The sequence below is a fragment of the Perca fluviatilis genome, chromosome 21 (assembly GCF_010015445.1).
Source record: "Perca fluviatilis chromosome 21, GENO_Pfluv_1.0, whole genome shotgun sequence".
NCBI classification, from domain to species: Eukaryota; Metazoa; Chordata; class Actinopteri; order Perciformes; family Percidae; genus Perca; species Perca fluviatilis.
In genome coordinates, this window is record NC_053132.1 from 29,992,924 (window position 1) to 30,016,485 (window position 23,562).

General features: G+C 41.6%; 1 protein-coding gene across 4 annotated transcripts in view; it reads right to left on the reverse strand.

Annotated features, from left to right (window-relative positions):
- tmem94 (transmembrane protein 94) overlaps positions 1 to 23,562 on the reverse strand; it is a 53,570-nt gene that overhangs the window by 26,678 nt on the left and 3,330 nt on the right. For 3 of the 4 annotated variants that reach the window (XM_039788895.1, XM_039788893.1, XM_039788897.1), the window contains exons 2-13: positions 23,073 to 23,470; positions 15,094 to 15,213; positions 12,620 to 12,747; positions 10,555 to 10,691; positions 8,250 to 8,455; positions 6,456 to 6,607; positions 4,716 to 4,818; positions 4,496 to 4,582; positions 4,066 to 4,182; positions 3,336 to 3,392; positions 1,431 to 1,535; positions 16 to 189 (exon numbers count right to left, since the gene is read on the reverse strand). In XM_039788895.1, the coding sequence (XP_039644829.1) occupies positions 16 to 189; positions 1,431 to 1,535; positions 3,336 to 3,392; positions 4,066 to 4,182; positions 4,496 to 4,582; positions 4,716 to 4,818; positions 6,456 to 6,607; positions 8,250 to 8,455; positions 10,555 to 10,691; positions 12,620 to 12,747; positions 15,094 to 15,213; positions 23,073 to 23,096 (1,410 nt within the window). In that variant the 5' untranslated portion in view covers positions 23,097 to 23,470. The remainder of the gene's footprint in view (positions 1 to 15; positions 190 to 1,430; positions 1,536 to 3,335; positions 3,393 to 4,065; positions 4,183 to 4,495; positions 4,583 to 4,715; positions 4,819 to 6,455; positions 6,608 to 8,249; positions 8,456 to 10,554; positions 10,692 to 12,619; positions 12,748 to 15,093; positions 15,214 to 23,072; positions 23,471 to 23,562) is intronic. The other variant, XM_039788896.1, reaches the window with a different exon arrangement.

Genomic DNA, 23,562 nt, shown 5'->3' on the forward strand with positions numbered 1-23,562 from the left:
CACACACATACACACCTCATCCCTGTCGTCATCTGTCTCCATTCGGCAGTAGGAGCTGACAGACAGGTCGTCTCGGAGATCATCCTGGCTGTTGTGAGGTGGCTCCACTCGTCCACTGAAGAACAGCACAGTCTCTGGACTGGGGTTAGGCCATGACAGGATCCCCTGCTTGTCCACACAACACAGCACCTACATACACACAAATACGTACACGCATGAAATAGTTTCTAATGTAAGTACATAGATAGTTGGTATATTCATGTTTGTCGTTTGTAACTGAGCAGCTACTTTAGAAGAACTACTTAAGAAACAGAGGAGCAGCTCGCGTATCTGTTTCCAGTGCAGCCAGACAAACACTGTAAGAAGTCAGTCAAAAATAATTGCATCCTCCTTCTGATTTCATGCTGCGAGTAGTTTTCCCACATAGGACACCGCAGATAGGGCACAGTAAAAGAAGCTAGTTAGCTCGCTGAAGAGTTGGAGGTGTGCAGCCCTTTAAAGGGTAATTTCGTTTTTTGTCAACCTGTACCCTATTTTCCGATGTTTTTGTGTGTAAGTGACTGATGGGAGCAACAATCTTTATTATTCTTAGTGTCTGAAAACATTATGGAAAGGATCCCTACAGCCGTTTTAAAACCTCTTTAAGACCTTTTTGATTAAGCAGAAACAGCTCTGAAGTCGCTAGCGCTAAACCCACCAAACTCCATTCAAAAAGACAATACTTTTAGCGTGTATAGAGCCAACATATTTTCTATGTGTTTATTTCAACCAAAACTAGAGTTGTGATGGTTGGAAAAGTGGAAAGACGACCCAAAACGGCTTTTCATAGTTTTATTTTGTTTCTGTCGACTTTGAATGAAGTGTATTTTACGATGCTAAAATTACTGTTTATTTACATGCGGTCTGTTGGCTTTAGCAAACGCAATTTCGCGGATGTTTTTATGTTTAAATAAAGGACCTTACTCTTTAACAGAAAGGTCGAGCTCCTTAGAAATCCTTTCCATAATGTTGTCAGACACTTAGAATATTAATCTAAGTCTGTCAGCGGCAAAACGAGCACTTCTGTGAACATAAATACAAGCTGGACAACTGCCCTATTAACTTACATTGTAGCTTGTTTCGCTGACTGCCGACGGCAGAGATCTCTCTTAATACTGGACCGATGTCAAAGATTGTTTTTCCCATCAGTCACTTAGACACAAAAACACAGGAACATAGGGTCCAGGTTGAAAAAATAACGGTAGTTACCCTTTAAGTGCTTACCCTTAAAAACAACATTTTTACTTGGTACAAGCTTATGTTCTTTAATGTATTATGTAACAGTCAACGTGGACCTGGATTTTAAGTTACGGAAAAAAATAAAAAAAATAAAAGTCACAATTGAAAATTGCCATTAGATATCTGTCCCCTATCTCCCCCATAATACTCACAGTGACAGATCCTAGAGTGTGTAAAAGGCTGGAAGTATAACAGAGTGTCTGCGACTCTCCCTTCAGGACGCCGAGCAGGTGTCTCCACACACAACGCAGCAACTCCTGCACAAATAAACACACACACACAAATTAAGTTAAAGGATTGCTTTCTATTACGTACTAGAAGACAGAAATGTGTCAATACATACAAATTATGAAAATAAAATTCAAAAGTAATATTTAAGTCATAAATATAGTGATTCAGTAAGTAAAATAGACATTTAACAAAAAAAAAAAGAAAGTAGATTGAGCAAACCAGCTATAAAAAACAAGCTCTGTGATTGGGCTGTAAAGAGAGATAAAGATTCTATACTACAATGCTAGTGGCACAAGGCGAGGAGGGGAGTGGTGCTAGTGCAAGCTGCAGCTATTTGTGAGTGGTCTGAAATAATCCATGCATTTTGATTCTTTTGGATGGAATCCATGACGACCGCTTCAGAGAGGTACAAACTGAAAACAATCCCAGCTTGCCCTTCATTGCCTCCTTTGTTTATCATCAGGCAGCTTCCAAAATGAACTTTTCGGATCTTTGGCCGAGGGCTGGTTAACCAAGGAAACATGTACATTAGGGGTCTAACACAGAGCTAGTATCTGTATCCAACAATCACTTTGGTTAGTTTGATGCTAAAAATGTCAACTGTATATATTTGTATTCAGTTACATCCTGTACATACATGAGACCAACCAGCTAAAATTATCAATTTCAAAATCACACAGCAATACCACTTTCCTCAGTCATCCAACTCTGAAATTCCCATGAAGGGCCTGGAAATAATGTGACAAATAACTGAGATAAATTAACCAACTCGACACAAATGTTGCACACTACTATTAGAGTATTGCAACAGGCATCAATGAGGAGCATGTTGGATATGATTGGCTCAGTCCAGTCGGAGTGTACAGCAGGGACAATGTCTTAAAATAGGTCAAAATCTGTTCAAACCAAAAGCATTCGCAATACTAGCAACAGCAGTATGGTGAGTGACTATTACGAATTGATCTGCCAAATAGAGATTTCAATCATCATTTGATGCTGTGACCAAGTCAAAAATAGTTTCATTATAATATCAAAAGGAGATAAGGAAGGGAAACTAGGAGAGGAAACCATAGAGAACTACCACCATAGGGCCATATTTGGGCTGATGTCCAGACATGCAGTGCAGGCAGACAAGCAGAGGTGGAAGATCAGGCACAGATTCAAGTAAAAGTCCATCCCAGATCATCTTCCCTACATCTAACACTTGCTCTGTATTCATTTGGAGCAACGCCAAAGCCAGAAATAAAACACTGATGTTTTCATAAAGGCAGATCGGTGGTAATCTGCTGATGACTTTTCCTTTGAGCACTAAGCCCGGCAACAATGGAGGACAATGATTAGGTTTGGTCAGGAACTGTGAGAGTTCGTGGGATTATAAAGTGGTATCCATGAGGTGAGAAAATGATCTTAAAGAGACAGGATTGACTGTTGAGATAACATGTCAAAGATGACCGGAGACATCTGAGTGTAAACTTACATCCAGAGGTGCTCGGTCAAGACATGTTGACGAGATGAATAAAAAAACAGAAAGCAAAGCAAAGGGCTCGTACTAAAGCAAAAAAAAAAGGTTATGAATATACATGGAAAATCAGAGAGGTGGTCTGATCAGAAGATGTCCATGAAGATTTCAATGGCGAAGAAATCAAAGATGTAATGGAGACTGAGGGTGAGAGGGTGGAGGTGGGAGGCTAGCGAGGGCTGTATACGGGAGTTCCAAAGAGGGAGTTGCAAAAGGGCAAGGACAGCAAGCGAGTGAAGACAGGCAGGTTCAGGTGGGAGAGCCAAGCGAGTGGAGGAGGGGAGAGCGAGACAGCGAGAGGTTATACCTGGGAGGAAACCACTTCGGTGTAGCTGCTTAGAGTGTCCTCAGAGAACTTAGCAAGCTGGAGCAAGAGAAGAGTCTAGTTAAAACCCAGAGGGAGGCCTTCGCTGTGTCTCCTCTGTGTGTTTGTGTGTTTGTGTGTGTTACAGTTAGACCCATATGGGTTTCAGGATCTCTATCATTATTTTTTAAATGGAAGGTGCCAATAGCCAGCATGGAAAAACATATGAAACAGCATCAAGTGTAGTCAGTAAACATTAAGTTCTAAAAACAAATATTCTGTTCTTTTGTCTCTGTACTCAAACCCATAGCATGTGACTAAAAGGGAAATTAGCACAAAAACACTGTAAAAACTACTGGCAATGGTTGACCACTGACTGATTGTAGTATTTCTAAATGTTATACCTGTGTAACATTTATAATGGTAATGTTTAACATGCAATTCTTAATCACACTGTTTAGCAGCATATCACAGATGGGAGTACACTACTGTTGGTATTTACCTTGTAAAATATCAGATGTCACATATCAGTCTAACCTTACAGCATGTGTGTCTGCAGTTATTAATTAAAACATAGAACACAATCCTCCATGTTAGTAACTACATCTGTCTTTTCCGCCATTTGTGTGTGTGTGTGTGTGTGTGTGTGTGTGTGTGTGTGTGTGTGTGTGTGTGTGTGTGTGTGTGTGTGTGTGTGTGTGTGTGTGTGTGTGTGTGTGTGTGTGTCCCTCACCAGACCAGCTGGTGTTGCGCGGCTGAACTCCGCGAGGACCCTGGCCTCTCCGAAGGCATTCAACAGCACCCACATAACAGGGAAGAGCAAGGGCAAGATGGGCAAAACACCCATCAACTGCAAATACAATTTCACACAATTATATCTCTGTCCAGTCATCTCCTTTTCATGTAATGATCCCTTTTGAACCACTGTGCAAAATGTGTCATTCAGTAGGTTTATTACCATTAAGAAGTGTGTGTGTGTGTGTGTGTGTGTGTGTGTGTGTGTGTGTGTGTGTGTGTGTGTGTGTGTGTGTGTGTGTGTGTGTGTGTGTCACAGCTGATTATAATTCAAATATCACATTACTAATGCCAACCCAGGAAACGTGATGGAAAAAATACTGTATACACTCCTTGGTTAGCTGCACACTTATAGTTTTGAATTGTACCTGAAGCTGAAAGAAATTGAAGCAGGCGGGGGTGAGGCTGGGTGCATCACAAAAGTAGCGGACAGTATTCACTAGCAGGAATGCCACCTAAGGGGAAAGATTATTAAGATACCAGAGCGGCAAAGGTGGCATACATTACATCTGGGTTGTTTTAAGTAGAGAAACGGTGATTCCAAATACAATGCAGAGACAAATTAGAAACTCCATGTTAATTGCTCACCAGAACGACTGGACAGACCAGCTTGGCGATAACTGACTGCACTGTAAACCTCTCATTATCTAGCACTGTGATTGGTCGAGCCAACGCCAACTCCAAACTGTTCCTGTTGGAAAAAAAGACATGGGACAAAAACGTTATTTTATACCATCTTCATAAGGAGCTGATAACGTCTAGGTGTTGCCATTTAGTGCCTCAACTCTAGTCAAATAACTAGAGATTTATTTTATTTTAAACTAGATATGTTTTCTTGTCATGTAACTATGTAGCATTCTCTACCTGTAAGAAAACTATTCATCAATATACTCTCTCTGGTCTGAGAACGGATGTCTGTATACAGGAAATATATAGAGATAATATAGAGCCTTCACTGTGTTATCTTTGTAAACCCTGTGTGCAAACCACATGTCAAACAAACTTTAATGAAGCTTAGCCAAAGTTCAGTCATGAAGACTCTTTACGCTCTCGTTCATTCACAATCTCTCTGTCTCCCGCTGTCCAGCTTCTACTTCATCAGCCGACTATGGGCGTTCACTCTTAGTTTAACCAACCAGATTCTCCCTAACCCTATCGTACCATCTCTGTCAAACTTTAAAGTGCTCATATTATGCTTTTTGGCTTTTTCCCTTTTCCTTTATTGTGTTATATATCTTTTTTTCTGCACATTATAGGTTTACAAAGTGAAAAAGCCCAAAGTCCATCTCCAACAGAAAACACTGTTCACAAACTGCTCCAAACAGCTCTATTGTAGTCCAGCCTTTACTTCAGAGACAAACGTGGTCACTTTGGAACACACGTTATAATGCTCACCTAGCTGCTAGCATGGCACGCCCTCATACTCTGCAACTGACAAGCTAGCAGTGCTTACTGGGTATGTGCGACTCCCAACAAAGATGGAACAGAAGTGAGATGTCTCACTCTGTAGCTAAAACAGAGAACTCAACACACAGGGTGAAAAGAGGAGCTGCAGCAATGTGCAGTACAACAAATTGATGGTGTTTTCTGAAAATTAAACCACATAAACCTATTCTGGTACAACCTCTAAACACAATTATGAACCTGAAAATGAGCATAATATGAGCACTTCAAATCCTCTTATCCTCTCTGCTGCTGTCAGTTGTCTTTTCACTATGAACCGATGCAACCCTCCTCCTAATCACATCATCCCTACCCCCCTAAATATACCACTATTGGGGTCTAGTCGCCAGACTCTTCACAGTTCACTTTATTTTGCACAATGTAATACACTTATTTTTCATTCTAATAAAGTCTCTCCTGATTGAAATGATTTAAGGTAGTTGTCATCTGTGGAATAGGTGACAAAGGCCAGCTGTTCCCAAATGTTTTCATATCAAGGAACCCTAAACTGACACATTAAAACCACGGATCCCCATTTGATTAGATTTTGTCCCAGGCTGCCTCATCGGATAGGATTTTTGCTTTAAGATGTTTTATTACAGTAAGTGTATGAAACCCATTACTAACATAGTCATACATTCTGCCATTGTGTTATTTATAATGGATTTTAGTGGAAAAAAAAAAAAAAGTATTCCCCTTTTTGCTAGGGACCTCCTAGAACCTCTCAACAACCCCACTTTGAAAACTGGTTTAGGCAATTGCTTAAGACGGAAATTCATAGGGGGCGCATTTTCTAAATGAATTTGCCTCTCATAGATAACACACCCAGGTAAGCCACACAATCCATTTCTCAACCACCAGGCCCACTGTGGGCAGGTTCCCTACCTGACTATGTCCAGTACTGGAGTCCGTACCACTCTGAAGAGACGGTGCTGCTGGGGGCTCTGGGGTCCTCTCTTCTCATTGGCCAGTGGGGAAGGAGGAGGGGAGAAAGGGGGGAATAAATCTCCTGGCTCCAACACAATGTGCTCATCATCCTGAGGAGAGAAGAGTAGATTAAAAGGTAAAGTAAGGGATGTTAATCCAATACACTTTTTGTCAATATCAGTGAATATCTCCTCACGGTCACCGCTCTCTTTATTTTCTGTGTGCGCTGAAAAGAATCTGCTGTTAATACCCAGCCCCGGCTGTGTAAGAGACAAATAAACCTTAACCGATTCTGGCTCAGTGGGATTTTATTTTGAAACAACTGTCTCATGTGTAACTATTCTTATTATCAACCATTTCCCTCAGCAGTGAGTGTTAATGCATGTACGTGCTAGCAGGGCCGAGGACAGCATGTTTCCTGCCTGCCAGTGTGAAGCTGTGAGCTGTAGGACAACAACACAGGATTGGGAGTGTGTCCATGCGTTTGTGTTGTCGATACCTAAATATTGGCTTTCTGTACCAATAGCAGTTCTGGTATTTGGTACCTTGATATCAATTTCAACAGAATATCTAGGACAAATAACGGATAACATTGTACTTTGTTATTTCCCAAAAGATACATTTATAAAACATTGTACAGAACAATAGGGTTTTTTAGGTTTTTGTTTTCTAGGATTAATATTTCATAAATCAAAATTCAACTCAGTCTATAAAAGGTCACGTCAGTATACATTTCTGAATAAAGAACATCCTAAAGTGAATTTTAAATGAATGAGAAAGTTGAATTAGGTGTATATAAAAAAAGGTTGTTGTTGTTGTTGTTGAATATCACTGTTCAAGCTCATTTCAACATACACACAATACGACCAGAGGAGTACTGACGTTGGGCGAGAGGGGGGATCTTGTGTATCGACATAATTATTGGGCTTTTAAATGAAATTTTGGGCACTCAACTGACGTTTTCTCCAGATTACATATAAATCCCACCCTCCTTCTTTCCCAACTCCCCTCAAACCACTCCATGCCAAAATAGTGACAGACAGTTGAGCTAGAGTGGCATGACACAAGTGTTATTCTTGTAATCCTTGTACATGAAGACATTATAGTAGAGTAAATGGGATTTACTTTTTTTTTTTTTTTAACCATGGTGTCGAATTGGGAATCAAGAAGTGTGGAATTTCACGGTTGTTGGTATCGACTACTAAATTCCTGGTATAGTGTATTCCCTAAGCTGTAGTGGAATCAAATTCAGTTAATCCAATACAAACCATTATGCACATTTCCCTCGTGTACCAAATTATACTTCCTCTGCATCTCAAAACACACGTGCACATACAGTACACCGGGGTTTCCCCCAGTGTATTAGAAACCTGGTGGCCCACCTGGCCTAAGTTGCCCCCACCAGGCAGGCCTAAGCAACTGGGAATTATTTTAAAGATGTTTTTTTTAAACTACAGTTATAGTGGGGCTGCTCGGTTGAAAACTTAGATGTAGTCATATTTTCTAATTTTTTTATGTAGGGCCCTGTGGAATCTGTCTAATAGCTTTTTTAAATTCTCAATATCGCGATTCCGTCCATGATTCAGCGATCACAGAAACTACTGGGCTCTACATGAATGCTGCCATCAGGTTGGGACTGGCCCCAGCCGGACCCTCGTCGGAAAATAAAACAAAGACACTTGCCACCGGGCTAAACAATTTTTCATGGGGAAACCCTGGCACATATATATGTGTGTCTACACACAGACTAACCTTAATGCCTCTGAGGGATGCAAACGCCTCTTGGCCAGGTCTCAGAGCGATGATGTCTCCCTCCACCAGCAGACTGACAGGCAGGTTAACCAACTGGGAGTCACGGTAGGTCCAGTGCAGGGACCATGATGTGGACGAGGGTGTGTACAGATCAGGGTACATAGATGGAGACCACCGCACGTCAGCCACACACCCTGATAGATAGTCTGGAGTAACAGGCAAAGAAAGTGAGGATGCAATTAGAAAGAGGAAGAGAAGAGGGGAGGGGAGCATGACAAGTTTGAATATAAAGACAGCGAATGTCATGTAATTATGATCTATAAATGTCAGTAAGAAATATGTTTTACGAAAAAATGCGGAGCCCTCCTTGAACTGATCAGGGTTATTTTGGAAATGTACAATCAGGGTTCATATGCATTTTAACCAATACTTTTCCATGACTTTTTCGGCAAATTTCCATGACTATGTGTTCCTGAAAATGTCAGTCGACATTATACAATAAGAATAAAAATCTGTGTTAAAGTTTACCCTCAGAGGTTTAACAATAAAATGAATGACAATTTATGTGGTTCATAGTGGGATTCGTAATATCGCTCCCCGAATAGAACGTTGAGGTTAAGATGACGTGAAAATACATAGGACATATTATTATGCTGTGTTAAAAAAAAATCCATGACTTTTCCAAAACTTTTTGGGTCTTTTTATGTTTCCAAAACCTTTCCAGGCCTGGAATTTGCATTTTTCAAATTCCATAACTTTTCCAGGTTTTTTCAAAACATATGAACCCTGTACAATACTGTAGTGAGATGCATCATCTCTTAATTATCAGTGGTGCTTTAGATACAGCACCCCACAGTCTAGTATTGTCACACTGCCAAACCAATCAGTACTAAAGACTGACATTTGTATTGAGTGAGGTTGCTGGTGGCTGGAATTTATTATTTGTTCACGCTGCTCCATGGTTCATTGGCTTGCAACACTAGTAACTGTATCGGAATCAAAGCAGCCGTATTGATACTGGTATCATTAATAGTGGGACGATTCCCAGCCCAAGTGAGAACTGGAATAGAAACAACAGTAGAATGTGTTTGTTTGTTTGTTAGCCAACTGTTGCGTATATTCACAGGAAGATTAGCCCCATTGCACAAAGTACTGTGGACCCGTAGTGCTGAATTTGACAATCCGACTAACAAACAACAGGCCAGCAAGGATGTTGCAACAGATTTCATTGTGGATGTCAACATGAATAAGAAAAGGGATTATCTTGTATAGGAAGTACAAATTGGACTTAATTGCACTACCACCATGACACATACAGTACAGGCCAAAAGTTTGGACACACCTTCTTTCACACTTTTTAGTTAAGTACATAATTCCATATGTGTTCATTCATAGTTTTGATGCCTTCAGTGAGAATCTACAATGTAAATAGTCATGAAAATAAAAAGGAAACGCATTGAATGAGAAGGTGTGTCCAAACTTTTGGACTGTACTGTACTCTTATAGAGCACCTTACCATGCAGACTGAATCACAGGGTCAGTCAGTCCCTGCCCTGTCATCATCTTGTTTATGATGTATGTGATGTCTTTAAGCTACTGGGATCTTGAATTTCCCCTTTGGGATTCTCTCTCTCTCTCTCTCTCTCGTTTGTTGTTTGGTACTTCTTTCGGGTAGGCCTTCATTGATGTGGTCTGTGATCAGGCCTACCACAGCTCTGTCATCAGCAAACTTGATGATGCTGTTGGAGTCGAAAGTGGTTACACAGTCGCGTGTGTGTACAGGGAGTACTGGGGGGGTCCTCGGAACATAGCCCTGTTGTGCTCCAGTGTTAAGGAAGAGGTGGGTCCACCCACCCTTACCACCTGGGGGTCTGCCTGTCAGGTAGTCAAGGATCCACAGTGAGGTGTTTAATCCCAGGTCCTTGAGCTTTGGGACGAGCTTGGAGAGAACTATGGTGTTAAACACTGAACTGTAATCAATGAGCAGTAATCTCACAGCTTTCTTCCAGGTGGGATAGGGTGGTGTGGAGGATGTGTGCTATGCTGCTTCCATTGATGGGTCCACTCACTGTGCTGGGTAGTGAGGAGCAGACGTAATCCTTGACCAGTCGTTCATAGCATTTCAACACTACAGAGGTGAGTGCCACTGAGTAGTCATTCAGGCAGGCTGGTCTTGTTTTCTTGTGCACAGGAATGATGGTGGACTTCTTGAAGCACGTTGGCATGACACACTGAGCCAGTGACAGGTTAAATATAATTAATTAATACCAGCGCTAGTAGGACCCGTTCAACAAGCCCAACTCACCGCTCAGCTGTGTGATGATGCCTTTGAGACGCCGAACCATCTCGCACCTCTTCAGCCGCTCCTGGCGCCCGACCAGCAGCACGTTCAGCATCAAGAGAAGGAGGAGGGCTGCAGCGTTCACCAGCTCTATACCAGAACTGTGGAGGTGCAAAGGAGATCGGCAGACATATATGTGACAAATTAAAAAGAAATGCAAGCATTCAGTCTTCAACAGGTCCAGCACACTCAGAGACACATTTCTAAACTATCTTGCACTGATGAAGTGGTGAAGTTACACCAAATATTACAACAAGAATTTGGTGGCCCACCGGGCCTAAATTGCCCCCCACCAGGTCTAAGCCACTGGAAATTATTTGTTTTATGTATTTTTAAACTACAGTTCCAATGGGGCAGCTCGGTTGAAAACTTAGACTTAGTCATATTTTCAAATCTCCAGGTCAGCTTTTAGCAAAGACTTTATGTAGGGCCCTAAGATATCTGTTGAACAGCTCTCTCAATTTCCCGATTCCATCTATGATCCTGTTATGAACACAGAAACTATTGGGCTTGCCATCAGTCTTGTGACTGGCCTGAGCCGGACCGACGTCGACACGTGCCACCGGGCTTAACAACTTTTTTGGGGGAAACCCTCTACAGTTGTAGCAAATGCATATATCCAATTTTAAAAGCAAATCAGTGTTTAATTGGTCAGTCAGTATTGGTCAGTTAGTACACATAAAATAAAATACTTCAAGTTCATGCAAAGATATAAACCATTAAAAAATAAAAAATAAACTTTTCCCTGTTGACCAATCAAATGGTATTAGACAGGAAGGAGAACAGTCCAGGCAAATGTAAGATGGCCTGGCACAGAGCAACAAAGACAGCTGGTGTTTGTGTAGCTGCTAATTCATTACAGTTTCTCACTTTTGTTCATCTTGAACATGTTCAACATGTACTTTTACTTTTTTGCAAAAAATAAGTTACATTTGTTCCTGAGTTTGTTGTATATATTTCCGGTATGTTAAAAAAACAAAAAAAAACATTTAAGATGCGTTTTGAACTCAAATGTGTAGCAAACAGTAGCATGTGTACAGTATATGCTATTTGTCAGTAAATAAATGCTACAACTCCTTAAGAACCAAGCCGAGTTCCTGTGTCTTGCTAGCCACGTAAATTCAAGCAAAGGGGTTAGCCCCGAAGTTAGCAATAACTCGCTTACTGGTTCACTTAAGGAGGAGTGACCTTTTAAAGGTGCTGTAGGTAGGATTGTGAAGATCCAGGACTTAGCCAAAAATGTTTAACATCGACAAGTTCTCAGTCCCTCCCCCCTTTCTGTTAAAGCCCAAAACGGTCTCCTAAGCCCCTCCCCCCACAAGGGAGAATAAATGTGTGTGCATGAGCAGTGATTGACACGCAGTTAGACACCCCCCCTGGCCATGATTGGTGCATCTGAACAGGGAGCGGTGGATTTTTGCAAATCGCACTACAGGCTGTAGGTGGAGCCAGAGGAGCTGGATTTATTTTAAATGACCTGCTTCATGTAGTTCTACTGGAACATAGGGTCAGTTTCAGCAAATATGACAGAAAGTTAGTTTTATAAGTCTTACCTACTGCACCTTTAAGTGGACCAACAATTCTCAGTTTAGTGACCAGCCACTCCCCCAAGATTCGCTTAGCACCATTTATCTCCGACTGACGGCTATAACCTATAGACTGACACGCGTATTCGGTCAAAAATTATCTTGGAGGTTCTGGTGACATCCCTAATTTGACATCAGAATTTAATATGTGGCATTTCAAGAATTTCCTAATTTTCAGATTTCGTCTATAGTGTCCTCTGAAAATAATTTACTTTTACAACAATGGTGGTGTGACTGTTGGATAATGTAGCCTCAGACACGATGGTAGTGGGGAAACTGTAGACAGGGCAAGGCCTTCTCAAATATTCTAATAATTGCCTAAGCATAAGACTTTCCTAACCAAAATAATAAATGACTGTACAAACATTTTTATTGATGCTGCGCGTACATCATCATCATAGATGTTCCAGAACAGGACTGTTCAGCTAAAAAGGGGCACCTACCTGCCCTTTGGCTGGCTGCCATGGCAACAAAAGAGTCCCAGCACCACCAGTAGAGTGAGGGCAGCTCCTGGCCAATGGAGACAGGAGTGACGGTTGCCATGGTAAAGGAAGCTATTCACCCACTGTTCCTATAAAAACCATGACAAATCAACAATGCAAAACAATATGCAGTGTGTTATGTAAGCCTTTTAACATGTGACAGATAAATATATATATATAAAAAAATAAGAAGTAAAATAAAAGTCTGAAAAGTGGCTGGACGCACATCTACCCTTTCTCCCTCATTGAGAAATCCTGGATCTGGCCTCGCCCAGCCGATCCTGCTTGTGGGTGGTTGAATCTCGTTCGGTTACTACATTCTAGCATCTACCTTAGGTTGTCCGTTAAAAGAGCGCCGCACATCTAGATGACTAGAAAACATTGTAAAGATTCAGCCTTGATTCTCATGCTGGGTTCAGACAGGAGGCAGCAGAACAGCAGTGTTGCGACATGGCCGCCTGCTCGGTGAGCCCGCTTGCTCAGGTTCACGAGCTCACATTCTGCAACAGTAGTTTGGGCGTCTGAACCTCCCCGTCAGACCCAGACTCAGATGAGGAGTCTGTTGTGCATTAATATTGCACAACAGTAGCAGAATGGTAAGAGTAGTTAGCATCTTTTCTGTTGTTTTTTTAGCTTGTAACTGGCAGTGGCTGAGAGTCCGCTTTGCGATGGAGGTTTCAGGTTTCTTTGCTGGCTTTTAAGTACTAGACAGCGATTGGTTTATGGATTGGTGACGTACCTAATCAAGCTCGCCCCGGATATGTTTGAATCTCAGATTTCAGAGAAGTGCACAGACATGTCCACCTTTAGAAGAGGAATGTGAAAGCACCTCTCTAGTTACAAACTTTTCAGATACCAGTATTTAATCCAGTGTTTTTAAATTAAAGCTTTGTTGAAATTTTCACAGATACAATTCAGTATAGTAAAGTTCAGACATAAACATAAGAAAATCACATGTTGGAGTGGAGGGGGGCTTTAAATAATGATCAAGGAACTGTGTTGCTATTAGGGGATGGGATCAAGGCCATGTGGAGCACATACAGTATCTCACAAAAGTGAGTAAACCCCTCACATTTTAGTAAATATTTCATTATATCTTTTAATGGGACAACACTGAAGAAATGACACTTTGCTACAATGTAAAGTATTAAGTGTACAGCTTGTATAACAGTGTAATTGTGCTGTCCCCTCAAAACTCAACATACAGCCATTAATGTCTAACAAAAGTCAGTACACCTCTATGTTAAATTCCCATAGAGGCAGGCAGATTTTTATTTTTAAAGGCCAGTTATTTCATGGATCCAGGATACTATCCATCCTGATAAAGTTCCCTTGGCCTTTGGAATTAAAATAGCCCCCACCACATCATCACATGCCCTTCACCATACCTAGAGATTGGCATGGGGTACTTTCCATAAAATCATCTCTTTATCAGGATGCATAGTATCCAGGATACTATGCATCCTGATAAAGTTCCCTTGGCCTTTGGAATTAAAATAGCCCCCCACATCATCACATACCCTTCACAATACCTAGAGATTGGCATGGTTTTATGTCAGTTAGCCTAATAGCTAGTTTGATTTGCATTGAGAGATGATTTTATGGAAAGTACCCCATGCCAGTCTCTAGGTATGGTGCACATTTACACTGTTATACAAGCTGTAAACTTAATACTTTACATTGTAGCAAAGTGTCATTTCTTCAGTGTTGTCCCATTAAAAGATATAATGAAATATTTACTAAAATGTGAGGGGTGTACTCACTTTTGTGAGATGCTGTAGCTTTCTGTATGTCTTGTGTTTTCACACTCATGAGGAGCAAACATCCTCACAAGTAGGTCATGATGACAAAACTCTTATTTTGTCAGTCCTCACTTTGCTAATTTGGGTTTAGGTTTAATAATAATAAATATAATTTTTAGATCAGGGTAATTTGAATTAGGATTTAGATTTAGTTTAGGGAGTAATTGTACCTAATTGAAGACCACTGATATAAATGTGTATACATGTGTATGTGTACTAGGGCTGTGCAATTAACTGAATTTTGATTGCGATTTCGGCTCGATGTAATTGAGAAAAACTATTATTCTGCACATTCAGTTTTGCAAGTAAAACTCTTATTTTGTCGTGTGTTCTGAATGACAAGCACACTTTCACCCCTCCCAAAGGCTAAACTCACTCGGCCAACGTTTGAATATATTTTTTATTTATTTATTTTAAGGGGAAATCAAAAAGTTCAACAGGAAAAGTATGAAGGGAAACTTCACAGTTCAAGGTGTTTCCACTGTTGACTTGTTTAACTGTTTTCAAGTTTAATAAATGCAACATCTTTCCAAAAGTCAACGAGCAATCGTGTTAAAGAATCGGGATTTCAATGTGGTCCAAAACGATTGTGATTATGATTTTTTTCCATAGTCGCGCAGCCCAAATGTTTACCTGCGCAGAGGCTCGTCTGCGCGCAGCCCTTTGGTGCTGCTCCAGCAGGCTGCTGAGCTGGTCCCGGAGTTTGACCAGAGCCTGGCCTGTCGACAGGCCCAGAGTCCCAGCATCCTCTTCCTACAAACACACACAAAACAACCCTTTCAGAGCCTTGGCTGACCCACACAAAAAAAGAGTCATCAACAATTTGGCTGGCAAGATAATGACAAGTACTTTGCTCAATAATGAATAGTGAATAAAATCCCCATGATTTGAAGACTTAATATTCGATTATTTCTTTGACTCATTTTTAATTAAAAAAAAAATTATTAGATTTTAACAGCATTGTTCTATGACCTGGGCCACTGACACAAGCTGTCCTTGCATAACATGGGTGACAGCTGTCTGTATTCAAGGATTCTGCAGAGTTATTAAGACCACATATTAATACCACTTTGAAGGCAAAATAAAGATTATTTTTTTGGGGCTTTTTCTGCCTTTATTTTGATACGACAGCTAGGTGAGAAAGGGGCGAGAGAGGGGGAAGACATGCAGGAAATCGTCACAGGTCGGACCCGAACCCTGGACCTCTGCGTCGAGGCATAAACCTCTCAGTACATGTGCGCCTACTCCACCACTGAGCCAACCCGGCCACAAATGCAATTTGACACCTGTTCCACTGTATGAACGTATGGTGGAAAACCAGTGATGATGATATGACCTAGAATTATTCATTATTATATCACATGCAACCCCTCCGTCCCAGCAGTATGTAACAATAGTTTTTAATTCAACACAACCTGGATGTAGATAAACAGCATCAAATGGATAGATAACAGGGCTGCACAACATATCGTTTTTTTAATCGTCATTGCATTATCAACTGGCGCAATAAACACACTGCGACATATCGCAAAAGACACTCAGATTTCTTGTGTTAGTTGAAAGAAAATATGAGTTGAGAACTGCACTTTAAAATGGAACGGTCATTCTTTTTCTTAGTTCTGCCTTTTGTATTTAGTTCAATTTGTTCAATAAAAGAATGTTGGAAATGATTTCCTTTTATTTGTTTTAAGCCCAGTTCAGATCAAAGATTTGTGACGAGATTACTGTAAACTTGCAACTTCTTGCAACGCGTCGGTCTGCAGCGTTCTGAAACCTGCCAGTTCACACCAATGAGACGAGGCGAGACGGTGTGTCACCTCAATAGCAACGACTCTTTGTACTTCCGTTCTAACTTCCGACTTTTAGGCTTCTTTGTAGCTGGATATATCATTCGTTTCATCTAAATACGAATGTGGATAACGTTAGTGATAGTGAGATGCTTGCTACAGTTGCATTGCTAGTGATGAATCAGCAAAAACACGTTTTATTTCTCTGATTCACTGCTTTGTTCTAACGCCGCTGGGCACTCCCTCTGGTCAGTCTCGCTTGACCATAAAACGTTACCGTGCTTTCGGCCGGTCGTTGAGGCTCTGTCTGAAACTCTACCACTTCGACCAGCTGTTTGTAGCATTAAAATAAAAATGTTATGGATAATTTTATTTCTAGAGTTTATAGCTGACTTTACCAGTGACTTCTCTATTGGCTGTTGAAACAGGTGACGTCCCTTACGTTCTTTTTATTTTTTAAAGATTATTTTTTGGGGCTTTTCCCTTTATTGGACAGTGGATAGACATGAAAGGGGGAGAGAGATGGGGGATGAAACGCAGCAAAGGGAAGCAGGTCGGATTCGAACCCTGCACCGCTGCAGGACTCAGCCAACATGGGGCGAACACTCTTACTGGGTGAGCTAGAGGCCACCCTGTCCCTTACGTTCTAAAAGCAGCCTCTCGAGACTCGACCAGCTGAGTCGCAGCGTCACCTTCAGCTGGTTTGACGGGCCGGTTCAGACCGCTGAAACTTTCCCCGTCTCGTCGCAAATCTTTGGTCTGAACTGGGCTTTAAATTCAACGCTACAGCGACATTGTTTGCTACCAGGACTGAAAAGTAATTAAACAGCATCCTGCAGCACAATATTGTGACATGTAGGTGTATATCACGTACCGACTCATCTCATAACTACCATCACTGCCTACAGCAAGCAATCAATCAATCAATTCTAAGACTGATATTGTTGTGCTATATTTGCTTTTTTGAGCAAACTGAATTCAACCCATTTTTTTAAGTTTAACCTACAAATACACTGGTTTTGTCAGCAATAAATCAGGCATGTTCTCTCATGTTCTCTCTGTTCAACACGGCTGATTGAGATTCTTCAGCTGCTTCTTACACAATTCAGTGTAGCATCAAGCTTTTTCAGCATTCACAACGCAATACCTTCAGAAATTGGGTTTTCTAGTTTGTTTATGGTAGGGATGCACCGAATATTCGGCCACCGAAAACTTTCGGCCGAAAATGGCCCAAAAGGGCATTTTGGGTTTTCGGCCGAAATACTTTTATCACCGAAACAATACGGCCGAAATGTTGGGATGACGCAAACAGAAACTGCGACCTGCACGTGTGTCAGTACCCGATCCGTTCCACCTGCAAAGCGTCTCCTCAGCAAAGAGGTTGAGACGGACCACGGAGTGAAAACAATGAAAAGTGCTCTTAGAGTCTGTCAGCACACGTTTCACTGAGATCTATTCGGATCCTCTGCACTTCATCGCGACTGTACTTGATCCGCGTTATAAAGACCATTACTTGGATGCGGAAATAAAGCAGGGCGCACGAGAAATGATCCAGGCCGCGATGGAAGCGGAGAACCCGCGTGGAGACGGAGACGGAGCAGCTCCCAGCGCAGGAGATCAGAGCGCAGAAAAAAAAGACTCGTCTCTCTGCACCAGATGAGGGGCATGCACCCTCGTTGTCTGATATGTTCAGTGAAATCCTGCAAGAAAGTGCCTCAAAAAATAATAATAATAATAATAATAATAACAGTAAGTTAGCTATTCTGTTCTTAGGCTACTATATACTGTATGTGACTATCAGATTGTAGCCATATTTCTGCTAGATATGTTTTTAATTAAACTTTAATCTTAATTTATACAATTGCAATGCCTTGATTTTAGTAAAGTTAGTACACAGTCATAGCCATAAATGCAATGGTACTAATAATTGGCATAATTTCTTTTGGTTTTCGGTTTCGGCCAAGAATTTTCATTTCGGTGCATCCCTAGTTTATGGTGTTTGTTAGCTTGTAACTGGCAGTGGCTGGTAGCTAAGATGACAGTGTGTTTTCGCTCTCTGAAGTGACATTTAGCTCTGCGCTGGAGGTTTCAGGTGTCTTTTCCGTAGTTGCAGTTTTTCCCACACATAGACTTATTTGTGGTGGTGCGCCATACAATCAACACCGGCCGCCAAATATTGCGCTTCGTTATAAAATTATTTTTAACGCTATTCAAAACACGTAGCGTATTCATTCAGCTGCATTTCCTTTCCCTGCTCTCCTCCATCTCACACACACACACACACACACACACACACACACACACACACACACACACACACACACACACACACACACACACACACACACACACACACACACACACACACACACACACACAGTCTCCATGAAAACGAGAGAAGACAGCTGGCGAAATTCACAAGTTCACGAAAGGTTGGTATCTCGTGAACACCTTTACACAATCACTCTGAATACAATGTTGTCAGTGTGTTAATGTTAGAGTCCCCACCCGACTCTTAGCAAACAAGCGATTGTGCCCGCTTTAGAAAGTTAACTAGTCGCAAGTTTGTGGTAAAATGCAGTTGGGTTGTCGAGGTCAAAACACTATACGTAGCAGCTGTGAATCAAATAAACTTATCATAAATAATGTTATGTCATTTTTTTACTCTTACACTGTAGTATTTTCCGCAACTGAAAAAGGCCCGTGTTGAGGATGAGGAGCAGCCTGAACCGGAGGTATCAGTCTGAAACAGAGCTTAACAGTCCGACCAGTGGAATTAGTTATGTTATTAATTTGTTTCCAATATTTTCAGGCTTCAACCAGTGCTGCTCACGCAGAAAGAAGGGGTCAGGGAGAGAAAGAGATAGAGATAGATTCGTTAGACACTGAAGAAAGAGTAGGAGAGGAGGACAGCATCCAACAGCGTGTCCTCCTCAGTTTTTGATACTTGATTGTTAGGAAAATAAGTATTCCCCGCCCCCCCAGGTCTGACACGTGGCAACCCCCCCCCTTGCCACAAATTGCTTTCTAATCTGTGGGTAACACTGAGCTGTGTCAAAATCGTTCCCAATATTAGACAGCAATTGATTTCCGCATAGGTGACATGCCTAATCAAGCTTGCCCGGGATAGGTTTAAATCCCACCTTTAGGAGAGGAATGTCAAAACATTTCTCTAGTGACAAACTTTCCACATAATGGCATTTTTATAAAAAATGCTGTCTTTTTTTTCTGACAACTGCAGATTTTTTTTCAACACTTATGGCATTACCTTCACAATACTTTATACTGCGTTAAAAAGCATGTTGATAATAGAGAAAGGGAAACAGAGCCTTATCTAATGTCAGTGGGAGACCATGTCACTGTGAGGATGTGTGTGTCTGCAAAGGCCTGCACATACGCAAACAGAAAGACGTACACAAATATGAAAACTCACACACATATACACACAGGGTTCAGCTTTCAAGCTCTGCATCCCACACAGTCAGGCTATAAATATCCTCCCATTTCCCCACAATAACGAAGCCTTAACAAAAATCCTCCAGACAGACACAGAGCCACAAGGAGCCTTAACAGCCTTAATAAATCAGAGCATGCCCATATCCTGGGAAGGATCATGATTAACCTTGGGTGCTCACCAACAAATCAAGAGCATTATGCCAACATGCAAACATAAACTCTAAATACCATAACTACAGTACAGTAAAGCCATTCACTCAAAGAGGCAACTAACAGTCTTGTAACATTTGTCTTCACTCAGGGGAGAATGTGTTCAGCTACAGACAGACAGAAACAAGCACGACAACTTACAAGGCTCTTCTTCCTGAGGAAGATCCCTTCTCCCATCTTCAGCACCATGACAGCTCTGCTTCACTGAAATCTCTATTACTGCTGCTGGGCTACAAGGGCAATATCCAACGACAGCCGCGCTACGTGACGTAAATCATTACATTCCAAATTACTTCTCAAGACGTGAATAAAGTCCTAACTGGAGCTTGTTCATGTCTACTGTCGGGAGGGAGCTGGAGATGCTGCAAAACCTCACCCCAAATTTACCTCGTCACTGGGCTGCAGACAACAGAGCCCTGCCAGCTGGACTTTAATTCAAAAGCACCAAGTGTGGGTGGCTCTCTGGCAGGGACTGAGCCTCATTCAGTTCAACTCAGTTCAGCAGCTGGCTGGGAAACTATGCAACAAAACCCTGACTACAGAGAGAAGGGGGAGGGGGCCAGACATAGTGGGGTGGGGGCTCTTTTGATGCAAGGAACAATGCCAACCTGGCCTGCACAACGCTGTTTATGCTATTTTCCATTACTACGAGCTTAGCGTCGCAGCAGTGATGTAGAGATGCATAGTAGGGTTAGGTGATGTCTACCGAATTGGCATTAACAATCTAAAAACTCATATGAATATTATATATAATATTCAGGCATCTTATTCCCAGTGTGCTTATGATGCACATCTGTATTGGCCTATCTAGGGCTGGGCATCGTTCAAAGAATTTCGATACCGGTACAGTGACTTTGATACCAGTTCCTGAACGATACCAATTTCATAAAATCCATTTTAACAAAAAGAAATCACATTTTCTCACAAGTGATTATTTATTTTTTCTCTTTATTACACGTTACGGCACAAAGCTTCTTTTTACCAGCTCCTACTACGTGAGCCCCGTCTCTGTGCGTAACGTAAGTCTTTCCTGCGTGTCTCTACGACGTGTAAAGTTAGACAGCCAATAACAAGCATTATTCAATCTTGGTAGAAGCATGCTGCATGTTTATGGACGCTGTTGAGACTTTTTCGGTAGGTTCTGAAATTGGGTATTAAATGACGAGGCATTTTTCGATACGTGATAGATACTAAGGAGGCAATTCGGTGGGTGCCTAAAAAGTATCAAATTCGGTACCCAGTCCTAGGCCTCTCTGTCTTTCCTCTCTGCTGCGCTGCTTGACTGGCTGCTAAGCACTCAGACTGCCAACGCGGTTTGTGCGAGTCATCCAAACGGAATCTGAAATCACATGGGCACAAAACCTGCTACAGGAGCGCTACATCCAACACCATTGAGAAGAAGAAGAATCTCTCTCTTATTCTGGTGTGTGTGAATTTTCTTTTGAGCTGCTGTGACAAACGAATTTCCCCAGTGTGGGATTAATAAAGTCTAACTTATCGTATCTAAAGAAGTTTGCTCATTTGACTGTTCAGATGGGTTTAACTGAAATGACCAGAAATGATCAAATGAGATTCAATGAGAAAAGAATCAATGAGAGTTCAGGTGAAATAGTGAATAAGGGAAAACGTGAAGTGATGCTGTGTTTTACAATGTGGACAAAAAAAAAAGAAGCAAATCATGAGGCAGTGTAGCCCATAGATCTAAAACAATGCAATACAATTATTTTATATCTAGAGTATAGCACTTACATTTCCTTTGAATTGGCGATTTTTAATATTTTACCATATGCATTATTAAAGGATCATGGTTTATTGCAGCTTGGATCTTATTTTAGTTTGTTTGACTTTTGTTTCTATCGGTTATGACAACACTGTGCTTTACCGAAGACAATCAGACATATTCTACACAAATCCCAAGCTAAACCAAGTTATTTGGAAAGTGAAAATGATAAAAATGCAAAATTATTACTCCAACTATCCATAGGGATATACAGTGAAACAGCCAGAATCTTAAAAAATACCATGATAAAAGTTTTTGGTCATACAGCCCAGCACTACAGAAATAAGGGCTTTTTGGATCATCTTGCAGCATCTGAAAACTTCTTTCTGATGGTAGAATCAAGGGGGCTGTGTCTGACAACACCATGAATGCCTTCGAAAAGAGATTGTCAAAAAGTGTGCGTCTTTATCGGCAGACTTTATGCCCTATTTTCGAGTGTGGGTATTTAAGACAGCTATAAACATTTTTGCCTTCAGACGTTCTTACGAACTAGCTTGTTCAAAACCTCTCTTGAAAGCAACTCTAAAATGTTTCTTAGTGAATGCGTCTCACAGTGTAATCTAGGACCACCTATTCAGATTGACAACTACAGATTTTACCATATTTATCTCAAGGCTGCAACTAACCATTATTTTCATTATGTCATCCTAAATTAATCGCTAACCTTATGAAATGTTAAAAAATATTTTTAAAAAATGGCATTCAACATTTTTTAGGAGCCCAAAGCGATGTCTTCCACAAACTTGTTTTGTCATACTAACAGTCCAAAACCTTACAGTATTCAATTTAATGTCACATATGACAATGAAAAAAGCTGAAATCAGTGGATGTTGAAAAATTACTGAAACAGTTGATCGATTATAAGAATAGTCGCCAATTAGTTTTCTCTTTCGTTCGATTGATTTTTTGGGGGGGGCTTTTCACTTTATTTGATAGTGACAGTGGATAGACAGGAAAGGGGGGAGAGAAAGAGAGGGGATGACACGCAGCACAAGGCCACAGGTCAGATTCGAACCCGGGCCGCTGCAAAGGACTCAGCCTACATGGGGACGCACACTTAACTGGGTGAGCTAGAGGTCGCCCCTCGATCGACTGACTTATTGCTGCAGCTCTACTCTCATAATTGCCACTGCTGGTCTGAGACAGCCCCAGATCGCAGTGTATAGGGGCCTTTAAGCAATATTTCTGCAAACACTCTGCTCTTTTAAGAGCAATTCAATTTATGCGTGTTGTTCCCTGGAGAGAACCGAAAAAAAACGGATGCTAGGAGACATAGCTAAACACTCTGTTCAGGGCAGTCTCTCGGTGGCCCTATCCGTTCAGTAAACAACTCTCCGCCTCAGGGACAGTTGGATAGTATAGACAGGTGCCGAACTCACCTGCTTCTTATCCTGCTGTTCCATGGCAACCGCAACCACTCAACATGCTCTGCTCCTCAACCAGCCAAAACCACCTGCCGGAGCCCCGTCAGTGCCGCTCTGCAGTGTCTAAATCTGGACACCGCACACTGGAGGCTCTCGGCCAGATCCCTCTCGGCCCGCTGCCTGTAGAAGCTGCAGATGAAGTAATTCAGATTCGGACGGAGGAAAATGGAGAAGGCAGAAGGGTGCAGCCTTGGTCCTCCACCTGGCAACACCTCCTGCCCCACCTCCTCTGCCAGTGTGACAGGAGGAGGGACTAGCAGAGAGAAGCAGGGAACTGTGGGGGTTTTGTTTGGAGGGTTAATTGTTGCTCAGGTGCTGCACAGGGATCCTCTTCATAACATTCATGTAGAGGCCTGTGAAAAAATGACAAATCACAACAGGTCTGGTACAAGTACAGTAATTGGAATGCTACCTACATTGACTTCAGGGTTTCCCCCAGAAAAGT